At 45.5% G+C, this 12,228-nt stretch overlaps 1 protein-coding gene across 2 annotated transcripts; it reads left to right on the forward strand.

Moving 5' to 3' along the window:
* Positions 1–4,944: 4,944 nt before the first annotated feature.
* LOC119285889 (cystathionine gamma-synthase 1, chloroplastic-like) lies at positions 4,945–11,204 on the forward strand. 2 transcript variants are annotated; one of them, XM_037565216.1, is made up of 12 exons: positions 4,945–5,286; positions 5,356–5,419; positions 5,517–5,620; positions 5,713–5,786; positions 5,881–6,049; positions 6,390–6,449; positions 6,543–6,746; positions 6,823–6,909; positions 10,108–10,215; positions 10,313–10,408; positions 10,593–10,711; positions 10,803–11,204. In XM_037565216.1, the coding sequence occupies exons 1-12, from the start codon at positions 5,038–5,040 to the stop codon at positions 10,921–10,923; spliced, it is 1,455 nt and encodes a 484-aa protein (XP_037421113.1). In that variant the 5' UTR covers positions 4,945–5,037; the 3' UTR covers positions 10,924–11,204. The 2 variants fall into 2 exon arrangements, with proteins under 2 accessions (XP_037421113.1, XP_037421111.1); XM_037565214.1 differs by having other exon boundaries at positions 4,945–5,419.
* The last annotated feature ends 1,024 nt before the right edge of the window (positions 11,205–12,228 follow it).

Consider the following 12,228-nt stretch of genomic DNA (forward strand, 5'->3'; position numbering starts at 1 on the left):
GGATTCCTACAGGTAGTCGGCTCTGATACCAACTTGTGACGCCCCCGATTCAATTGTACACTAATCATACACGCAAACGTGTACGATCAAGATAAGGGACTCACGGGAAGATATCACAACACAACTCTAAACATAAATAAAGTCATACGAGCATCATATTACAAGCCAGGGGCCTCGAGGGCTCGAATACAAGTGCTCGAACATAAACGAGTCAGCGAAAGCAACAATATCTGAGTACAAACATAAGTTAAACAAGTTGCCGTAAGATGGCTAGCACAAATTGGGATACAGATTGAAGAGGCACAGGCCTCCTGCCTGGGATCCTCCTAACTACTCCTGGTCGTCGGTGGCCTAAACGTAGTAGTAGGCACCCCCGGTGTAGTAGGGGTCATCCTCGACAGTGGCGTCTGGCCCCTGGTCTCCAACGTCTGATTGTAGCAACTGGGTATCGAAGGGGAAAAGGGGTAAGCAAAGCAACCGTGAGTACTCATCCAAAGTACTTGCAAGCAAGGATCTACACTACATATGCATTGGTATCAATGAAATGGGTAGTATCTATGGACTGAACTGCAGAATGCTAGAATAAGAGGGGGAGAAGCTAGTCCTATTGAATACTATGCTTCTGTCAGCCTCCATCTTGAAGCATATAGAAGAGAGTAGCTAGTAAGTTCACCAAGTAACAACGTATAGCATAATCCTACCCGGCGATCCTCCCCTCATTGCCTTGTGGGAAAGCGATCATCGAGTTGTATCTTGCACTTGAAAGGGTGAGTTTTTATTAAGTATCCGGTTCTAGTTGTCATGAGGTCGGAATATAGCATCGGGTCGTCCTGTTACCGTGGACACGACTATTTGAATAGATCAATCTTCCCTGTAGGGGTGCACCACATTGCCCAACACGCTCGATCCCTCTAGCCGGACGCACTTTCCTGGGTCATGCCCGACCTTGGAAGATCAACACGTCGCAGCCCTACCAGGCCTAACAGAGAGGTTAGCACGCCGGTCTAGATCCTAAGCGCGCAGGGGTCTTGGGCCCATCGCCCTTTACACTCCCGCACATTGCGAATGTGGCCGGTGAGCAGACCTAGCAACCTTCATTACAAAGGAAGTTGCGTTACGCGGTTCAACCCGGCGCGCACCGCTCAGTCGCTAACGTCTAGGAGGCTTTGGCTAATACTACGACATCGAGTGCCCATAACTGTTCTCGCGGGGTGGTTAGTGCGTATAGGTCAGTGGCCAACTCAGATCAAATAACCAATCTCGTTAAGTGTGTTATTTGAAGTAACTGCGGACGTCGATCAGGGACCATGCCCACCTGTCTCCTAGGTGGTTACAGCCTGCCCCGTCGCTCCGCCACAGTGTAACACTCTGGGCCGTCGGGAACCCAGACCCACCACTACCTGTGTGGAACCACCTGTCCCTTCAGCCCCCATATACGAACAGTAACATAAGCATGCAAAAGTATATAGCATATACCCGTGATCACCTCCCGAAGTGATCACGACCCGATAGTGTAGCATGGCAGACGGACAAGTATGTAAGGCCACTGATGACATTCTAGCAACCTATACTAAGCATTTAGGATTGCAGGTAAAGTATCAAAAGTAGTAACAAGGAAAGGCTATGCAGTAGAATAGGTTCATCCGAAAACAATAACAACTACACTACTCTAATGCAAGCAGTAGAGGGAAAGAGTAGGCGATATCGGGATGACCAAGGGGAGTTTGCTTGCCTGGAAGCTCTGTTGAGAAGCAGGGGTCGTCAACACGGTAGTCGTACTGGGTAGAAGCGGCGTCGATCTCGGTGTCTAATGAGAGAATAGGGGGAAGAAACAATAAATATAATGCAAAAAGATGCATGACAATGCATGACATGGCAATGAGCGGTGCTAGGTGTGCCCTAACGCGGTAGTAGGTGATACTGGCGAAGGGGGAAAACATACGAGAAACTATTTCCCGGTGTTTAACGTTTTCAGACAGACGAACCAGAGGGGGATTGTTGCATGTTCGCTATGTTAGGGACATGTGGCAAACGAACGGATTGCGTATTCGGATTCGTCTCGTCGTTCTGAGCAACTTTCATGTACGAAGTATTTTCATCCGAGATACAGTTTATTTTATATTAATCTGAAAGGATTTAATCATTTTCTAGGATTATTATTATTTAATTAATTTGAAAAAGAATTGTTGCGTCATCATGACGTCAACATGACATCGGCGATCAAAGTTGACTGTTGATCAGTCAAATGACGGGTGGGTCCCGCATGTCATAGGTTGTTAACTAATTAACAGTAGTTAGTTTTATTAGTAGGTTAATTGGGTTTAATTAAATCTAATTAGTTAACTAAGAGAGTTGATTAAGTTAATTAATTCTTTAATTAGTTAATTATACCTTTTTAATGACGTTCCTGGGGTGGGCCCACATGTCATTGGCCGGGGGGCCGGGGCTAACGGGCGCAGCGAGCGCCGGCAGTTGGAGCGACACACAGGAGGGGCGGTCATCGCGGCGAGAGGCGGCGCGGGGCAACGATGGCCGGCGAGCAACTACAACAGGGGTGCGCGGGGCTACGCGAGGTCCTGGCAGGGCGGAGGAACATCGCCACGGTAGAGGCAACACGGGGAGGGGGAGGGGGGAGGGCGCTGCGGTTGGATGGGCGCGCGCGGTGCGGCGAATGGAGCAAGCAGCGTTGACTTGGAGGGCAGCAACAGTAGCAAGGGGGCGAGCATCGACGACGGCAGACGTGGACGGCGATAGCGAGCACGAGCAGTAGCAGGCGAGGTGCAGGGGCGTGGGGAGCGCGGCGGTGCTGCGGGTAGGCTGGAAGGCGAGTGGGCGCTGCTGACACCGGTGAGGTGCTCACGCGCGGCTCGGCCAGACGCGAACGGCCACAGGGCGAGGCGCGATGTCACGGGCAGCGGCGGGCAGAGCCGTGCAGGGGCAGCGACGAGCAGGGACGGGGCGAGGACGGCGGTGGCCGAACACGGCGTTGGCAGGCGAGGGGGGAAGAGGAGGTCGGGGCTCACGTTCGCGCAAGGGATCGGGGCGGCGAGGCTCGTTGGAGCCCGTGAGGAGGAGGATGAGGAGGCGGTTCCGGTGAAGGTGGCGTCGACCGTCGGCGTCACACCGAGGGACGTCGGGGTCGGGCTTGGTCACATCTAGATTTGGATCGGGGAGGGGGAGAGATGAGGGGGTGGGGGCTGTGGTGAGTGGGTTGCTAGGGTTTCGGCTGACAGGGGTTTAAGCAAGGGGGCGGCCTGGTGGCCTATTGGGCGGAGGTCGAGGGGGTTCTTCTTTTATTTTTTTGTTTTTTTCTTTTACTTATTTTTTCTTTTAGTTTCCTTTTCTTTTAGTTTTAATAGATTACCAAAGTGGCACCTAAATTGATGTTACAAATTAAGCCATATCCACAATAATTTATTACTCAAACTAAATTAGTTTTGTAATTATTTATTATTCTAAAAGCATTTTAGTTAATTGTTTAGCCACGGTTTTGTTTGTTAATATGCATTTAAATAATCTGTGGCTTCTTCACAAATATTTCTTATGAATTATTTGCCACAGTTAGGACATTTTAGTTTTGACACTTGAAAACTTTTATTATTTGACTTCGTTTTTAACTTTGAATTTTGAATCGGTTTTAAATCATAAGGGGTTTAACAACAGTAACATGATGACATGGCATCATTAGTAGGGAATTACTGTAGCTTGATGATCTAGGCGTCACATAAATAATATGGCATTGAATTTAGTATAAAGTGCTGACAATAGCCTCCACCTCCCGCCTTGTCTCCATGTCCGAATAGCTCTGATCCCACGCTCACATTTTCCACTCCCTTTACCGTCGCCATGCCACTTCCCGCGTAGCTGCACCGAGCGCCACTTTCGAAGGAGGAGGAGCGGATCCTGGATGAAGAGGCAGCGGAAGAGCAGACCGACCTCTTCGCTATGGAGGAGGAAGAGGAATGTCTTTACCCACCGGAGGCCGCGAGGAAGGATCCCGTCGTTGCTGAATGGTCGGATTGGATACCCGCAAAAAAACCAAATGATAAGTACCACACGTGTGACAGGAAGTAACACCGCCCTGGCATTTTTACAGCTACTAGTAAATGCGCACGTGCAACACACGTTAATATTTAGGCAATATCAGTGGGGAAGCCACTCATCAGCTGGGTAGTCAATTGACTACCCAGCTTTTTGATGAAACTAGCATATGCATGCAAAAATGTTGAATTTTTTGGTTCAAATTTATATACCTGACTACACAATTTGAAAATGACTACACAAGACTGCAGTTTTGGCTCCGCCACTGGGCAATATATCAATTGCACGCGGATATTAGATATGCTATTTTTTGTATGTTAATCATGTGATTAGTGCAATATTTGGCATGATATTAATTGCACGTTAAACACGTTTAATGTTCAAAACAGTCTAGATCGTTGGATTGACTTAGTTCAATGACCATGATCAGTTGAATATGCTCTTTTGAGTCTTTTTTTGTCGGTATAGTATAGATATAAAAAATTGCCATACGAAAAAGAACAAATCTCCAAAAAACTGAAACTTACCATTCAAACAAAAAGCTGTCATGCTTTACAACTAAAGTTGACATTCTCATATAACTAAATTATTTACACAATCACATTATTATTGATAAGTAAATCACAAGTCAACGTACGGGAATATTTATACCCCGTTATAACGCACGAGCATTGTTCTATTTTGTCATAAAAAAAGTCAGAGCGAAATTGTTTCGTGCTACACGTGTGACCCCTATCAGGGTAAAAAAATTTGATTGGATTGGAAACTCAAAACACACCATCAAAGTTTGATTCGCAATGGCGGCAACGAACTGACCCCACATCAGTGGCGCACTATAGGTGCTCTTTGCCAAACCATGAATGCCGTCGGCACGACTCCACTACAAATAGGCCACTCGTTATTTCGAAAGGCCACACCAGCGCCCACCCAATCCACCAACCCCGACCCCTCAATTCCGTCGAGCGCCCCGCGCCGCCACCCAAACCCTAGCTCCCCATGGCCACCGTCTCCTTCTCATCCCCGGCGTCCTTCGCCGGCGACAACAGCGGTGCCCTTACCTCCGCCACCATCCTCCGTTTCCCGCCCAACTTCGTCCGCCAGCTCAGCACCAAGGCCCGCCGCAACTGTAGCAACATAGGCGTCGCGCAGATCGTCGCCGCCGCTTGGTCCGATCGCCGAGCCGTCACCTCCCACTCCGGCGGCGGAAGCAGCGTCCGCGGCACCTCCTCCCATGCCGCGGCCGCATCCGCCGCCACCTCTGCGGCGGCGGCTGCCGAGGTTGGCGCCATTCCTAACGCCAAGCTCGCGCAGCCGTCCGCCGCCGCATTGGCCGAGCGTGCCCTGCTCGGTTCGGATGCTAGCCTCGCCGTCCACGCAGGTAACCTACTCGCTCCCTTGTTGCCCATCAGATCTAGGAGTATTTCGCGCAGCTATCCTTTTGGTTTTGACATGTTTGCTGTTTTTCTCTGCGTAAGGCGAGAGGCTTGGGAGAAGGATCGCCACAGACGCGATCACCACGCCAGTAGTGAACACCTCCGCCTACTGGTTCAGTAGCTCGCAGGAGCTGATCGATTTCAAGGTTTGAAGCCCCCTACCTTATTGCTATTCTGTGCTCTAGTTGTCAGATTTGATAAATCTGCGGTTATATTGTCAAAATCTCCTTTTTGTTAGGAGGGGAGGCATGCTAGCTTCGAATACGGGAGGTATGGGAACCCGACCACTGAGGCTTTGGAGAAGAAGATGAGGTGAAATCTAGATTCTCCTCTTTCTTGTGGATTTTTTATGCCTTGTTTGTTCCATTGTATCGGTTTTCCATAGTTGCTAATTTTGATGCTGCAGTGCACTGGAGAAAGCCGAGTCCACTGTCTTTGTGGCGTCAGGGATGTATGCAAGCGTCGCTATGCTCAGCACACTTGTCCCAGCAGGTGGGCACATTGTTACAACCACAGATTTGTACCGCAAGACAAGAATTTACATGGAGACTGAGCTCCCCAAGAGGGGAATTACGGTAATATGTGCTACCATCATGCCCATTTTCTTTCAGTAATATGATTAGATGTCTATGCAGTTCAGTTAGTTTTGTGAGAACCATTATGAGAGGTTCATAGCAGCAATATACAGTACTAGCTTACAGGTGATATAGTTGCTGTTGAGTGATGTGGTATGGGACCACATTTTAGAAGCCTAATAAACTTGGAGTAGAAATGCAGCTTCATTCAAGATCCAGTATTTCAGATGTCTTTACTTGATATAAACGTGATCTGCATGTTAACAACTAATCGGAGTGAATCTTTGTTGCGTTTCTGTATAATTTGCGGGTTTCTTATCTTTGTACACCTGATGCACAGATGACTGTTATTAGACCTGCTGACATGGATGCTCTTCAAGATGCACTTGATAATAATAATGTGAGTTTAATCTTTACAATTCTTTCACCCCCTTTCTTCGCATTAACTTATTCATCCACAAGTAGACTAATTTGTTGGTTCCTTTATTTTCAGGTATCTTTATTCTTCACTGAGACTCCTACTAATCCATTTCTCAGATGCATTGATATTGAGCTTGTCTCCAATATGTGCCATAACAAGGGAGCATTGCTATGCATTGATAGCACCTTTGCCTCCCCTATCAATCAGAAAGCACTGACTTTAGGTGCTGACATAGTTGTTCATTCTGCAACGAAGTATATTGCTGGGCACAATGATGTAAGTTGATGAATATTTTTTTAGTACTCTATTTACAGATAAGATATACATTAGCTCAGTTTCTTTTGCTTTTTAGGTTATTGGAGGCTGTATCAGTGGCAGGGACGAGCTAGTCTCCAAGGTCCGCATTTATCACCATGTAGTTGGTGGTGTTCTAAACCCGGTATGTTGGATTGGCATTCTTTCTATCCATCTCTCGAACCTATTTGCTTCTTTCTAGCAAGTTTCACTATATACCAAGAGTTATATTTGGTCCTCCCCATATATTGATTAGCCTCATGCTGGGATCCTGCAAGGATCCATAGATTAAATTAATCTGGAAGGAAAGTCCTGGACGATTCATCAGGCTTTGTTTGGTTGTTGGGGGATATAACACCCAGGGAGGAAAACCAGAGATGAATTGTACCGGCCCTACCTGAACCCATGGAAAACCACAGGTCGGACAATTCCCTGCTACCATTTGGTTGAAAACCATGGATAATCTCTCATTCACGACATCTCCAAAGATTTTAAAAAAAATGGAGAGATCGTTTCAATTATGGCCCAGCAACAGGAGCGTTGGAGGGCTGCTTTGGATTCTACAAGCTCTTCTGGCTGTCATGTTCAAGCCATCCATGGCTGCTCCCTCGTAGTTGTCGAGGCCAAGGCCGCTGACTCTGCTAGCAAGCCCCATTTGATTCTCCTCTTTCTCACCGCCCGCCTGTACCAAATTGAACGCCAAGATTTTGCAGTTCTGCCGAGACGACTGGAGTGGCAACATGTGGTGATGGATTGGTACATGAGGGTGAGTGGGAGGAGGTGAACAAAGGATTTGGCCATGGATGCGGGATGGAAGCGTTACCAGCAGCGAGATAAAAAATAGAAGTGCACGTGACAATTGTGAGAGGTAGTGTTGAGAGGCAGGGAATTCTTTCCATGACTTGGGAGGCGTTCTTTTTTATCCGTGGGAATTGACGGGAGGTGGAGGGATTTTCCCATATCATGTGTCGAGCAAATCGTACGTGGGAAAACCAGGAATAATTTGCCCTGGGGTGGAAGTTTCCAGTGAATGGGCTGGGATCCTCGTGGCCTCCCCTGCTGCCAAATGATGCTTTGATCCTGGGTTCACTTCAACCCAGCCAAAAGTGTCATGAAACAGCTGGTTCATTTCTACAATATTTTATATAATCCAAGTGGTTGACTTATTTCAAAAAAATGAACATTGTGGCTTAGATGATTTGGGGAAAACCTTAGTTGAACTCTCCTACAATTTGTCGCAGTGGAAAAATATATAATATTACATTTACACTATCTTTCCTTTGATGAGACCAGCATGCGTTTTGTGCGGCGAATCCAGGAGTCTGAGGTCAAGGAGGCTTTAAAAAGGACGAAAGGAAGCAAGGCGATGGGCCCTGATTGTATCCCCATTAAGGTGTGGAAAGGTCTCGGGGACATAGCGATAGTATGGCTAACCAAGCTTTTCAACCTCATTTTTCGGGCAAACAAGATGCCAGAAGAATGGAGACGGAGTATATTAGTACCAATCTTCAAGAACAAGGGGATGTTCAGAGTTGTACTAATTACCGTGGAATTAAGCTGATGAGTCATATAATGAAGCTATGGGAGAGAGTCATTGAGCACCGCTTAAGAAGAATGACAGGCGTGACCAAAAATCAGTTTGGTTTCATGCCTCGGAGGTCGACCATGGAAGCCATTTTCTTGGTACGACAACTTATGGAGAGATATAGGGAGCAAAAGGACTTGCATATGGTGTTCGTTGACTTGGAGAAGGCCTATGATAAGATACCACGGAATGTCATGTGGTGGGCCTTGGAGAAACACAAGGTCCCAGCATAGTAATTACCCTCATCAAGGACATGTACGACAATGTTGTGACAAGTGTTTGAACAAGTGATGTCGACACCGATGACTTCCCGATTAAGATAGGACTGCATCAGGGGTCAGCTTTGAGCCCTTATCTTTTTGCATTGGTGATGTATGAGGTCACAAGGGATATACAAGGAGATATCTCATGGTGTATGCTCTTTGTGGATGATGTGGTGCTAGTTGACGATAGTCGGACGGGGGTAAATAGGAAGTTAGAGTTATGGAGACAAACCTTGGAATCGAAAGGGTTTAGGCTTAGTAGAACTAAAACCGAGTACATGATGTGCGGTTTCGGTGCTACTAGGTGTGAGGAGGAGGAGGTTAGCCTTGATGGCCAGGTGGTACCTCGGAAGGACACCTTTCGGTATTTGGGGTCAATGCTACAGGAGGATGGGGGTATTGATGAAGATGTGAACCATCGAATCAAAGCCGGATGGGTGAAGTGGCGCCAAGCTTCTGGCATTCTCTGTGACAAGAGAGTGCCACAAAAGCTAAAAGGCAAGTTCTACAGGACGGCGGTTCGACCCGCAATGTTGTATGGCGTTGAGTGTTGGCCGACTAAATGGCGACATGTTCAACAGTTAGGTGTGTCGGAGATGCGTATGTTGAGATGGATGTGTGGCCACACGAGGAAGGATCGAGTTCGGAATGATGATATACGAGATAGAGTTGGGATAGCACCAATTGAAGAGAAGCTTGTCCAACATCGTCTGAGATGGTTTGGGCATATTCAGCGCAGGCCTCCAGAAGCTCCAGTGCATAGTGGACGGCTAAAGCGTGCGGAGAATGTCAAGAGAGGGCGGGGTAGACCGAATTTAACATGGGAGGAGTCCGTTAAGAGAGACCTGAAAGATTGGAGTATCACCAAAGAGTTAGCTATGGACAGGGGTGCGTGGAAGCTTGCTATCCATGTACCAGAGCTATGAGTTGGTTGCAAGATCTTATGGGTTTCATCTCTAGCCTACCCCAACTTGTTTGGGACTAAATGCTTTGTTGTTGTTGTTGTACATTTACACCATCTTTCAGTCCTAGATGGGACAAAAAGAAATCATTGCTGTTTAAGGGTTTGTGCTCCTGCAATATGAGGGTGCTGCATTGCTTTTCGGTGCATAGAGACATGGCACATATAGTATTGCCTCCTAATTTACTTCTAAAGGAATAAGATTTAGTCTCTGAAATGTTCAACTCAATAAATCAATGAATGAGAATGTACTCCTAGAATTCTCCGTTTAAATTATCTTCGTAATAATTTGTATGTATAACTAAAGGCAATGATATTTCTTTAGAAATGCATGGGTTCATTCGTAGTTATAGACTAGTAACCAAGATTCAGAAGTTTGACCTGCCAGGCATTGAACCTCTAGCTTTAGGTGCCATGCTATCCTTGTTGAAACGCAGTTTGACTAGTATGAGTAGTAAATGATATATACTCTGTATTCTTCTGTCTCACACCTTGTTTCTAAGCTCTTAACATTTCATTGCATTGTGATGTCAGAATGCTTCCTATCTGATCCTCCGGGGCATGAAAACACTACATCTCCGTGTTCAGTGCCAGAATAGTACTGCTCTGCGGATGGCCCAGTTTTTAGAGGAACATCCAAAGGTGTGCTACTCTGTTTCTTTTAGTCCTAGACTTGAGACAACTACGGGCCATCTATGTTTTTTGTTGCTTTAACTGAAGTTTGTATTTCATATCCTAGATTGCACGTGTATACTATCCTGGCTTGCCAAGTCACCCTGAACATCACATTGCCAAGAGCCAAATGACTGGCTTTGGTGGTGTTGTCAGCTTTGAGGTAATTTGATTGTCTTGGTAAAATATAGTAAAATACTGCTCCTGCTGTAACTAAACATAAGACGTTTTTTGACACTGTAATTGGACTCTAAAAGTGTCTTATAAAAAGTTACAGAGGGAATATACTAGAACACTAAGTGTGTTGACTCTATTAACAATTTAACGTATAAATTATCTTGTGTTAGGTTGATGGGGACTTCGACTCTACTAGAAAATTCATTGATTCTGTCAAGATACCCTACCATGCCCCTTCATTTGGGGGTTGTGAGAGCATAATTGATCAGCCTGCCATCATGTCCTACTGGTATTAACATATATTTATCTGTTGTCACATTCAATAATTGTGCACATAATATTGTTTTAGTTTTAACTCTTGAGCTGTGATCCATAAACAGGGATTCGAAGGAGCAGAGAGACATTTATGGAATCAAGGACAACCTGATCAGGTTCAGCATCGGAGTCGAGGATTTTGAGGACTTGAAGAATGACATTGTTCAGGCCCTCAACAAGATCTAAGCGTCATATGCATCACCATTACGGGAATATATCTGGGCATATTTGCCTCACCATTACGGGAATCTATCTGGGCATATTTGCCTCACCATTACGGGAATCTATCTGGGCATATTTCATGTGGTGAACTCTTGATATTTGATATGCTTACTGCGAATAAATTGTTTTATTTGTTTCCTCTTTATTGGAGGGGAATGTATTTTCTCTTTTTTCTGGTGATTTCAATAAAGATTGATAACCTTGACTATCATAAGATAAAAATGAAGTCAAGTAATTTTATTATAGTGGGCCATTTGCATTTTTGCCCTTAACTCAAACCACCTACTCAGATTTGCCCATAATTTCAAAGCATGCTCAAATTTGCCCCTCTGCCGTTAAGTCACTACTCAGAAATGCCCTTCCGTCTAGTCAAAGGCCTTTGACCGTCAAAGGCCATGTGTATTGTAGCAGACGGAAAGTGCTACAGTATTGAACGGAAAGTGCTACAGTATTGGACGGAAAGTGCTACAGTACTGTATGGAAGGACATTTTTGAGTAGTGACTTAACGGTGGAGGGGCAAATTTGAGCATACTTCAAAATTAGGGGCAAATCTGAGTAGTGGGTTCGAGTTAGGGGCACATATGTAAATGTCCCTTTATTATATATAATAACAGGCATCACAAGGTAACCTTGATTTACTTCATTTTAATTTTGATTATAGCACCCTTGTTATGTTCTTTGGTAGACTTTGGTAGGATGAATGCAATCATTGATATTAGCCTATTCTTTTTTCAATTTTGAGGTGAGCCTGAAAGCACTTTTTGTTCTTGCTGTGCAAACCCATTTGACCTAACCAGGTAGACAATATAGATTAATTGTATAACTAACACAAAATTGTAGAGGCTGATCGGCCAGCAAAACCTTGCTAAGAAATGACCTCCTGTGTGAAGTATTTTAGTATAGTTATCGGTAGAAATAAGTTTTTTTTATTTGAGGGTACACCAAGAGTGACCTAAGCTTTATAGAAGAAGGAATCAGTTACAAGAAGAGTTCCTAGGCTCTCACCACATGCTGGCGGAGCCAAATAACACTCCAATATTAAACGACTACTCACATAATTGTTGAACATTGATAGAGGCGAAGATCTCCCGATGTTTCGATGAGATAAATATCGTTTTTTGTGGGAGTTGACTTTGATGATCCGACTACGAACGTGTGAAGACGTCGCGCCTTAGCAATTGCTAAACCAACTTCGAGGGTTATTGATCACGCCGGAGCCCGATTAACAAGACCACGAGGGTCTATTTCCTGCAAGCAAACGAAGAACA

Source organism: Triticum dicoccoides, chromosome 4A (genome assembly GCF_002162155.2).
Source record: "Triticum dicoccoides isolate Atlit2015 ecotype Zavitan chromosome 4A, WEW_v2.0, whole genome shotgun sequence".
In the NCBI taxonomy this organism is placed as follows: domain Eukaryota; kingdom Viridiplantae; phylum Streptophyta; class Magnoliopsida; order Poales; family Poaceae; genus Triticum; species Triticum dicoccoides.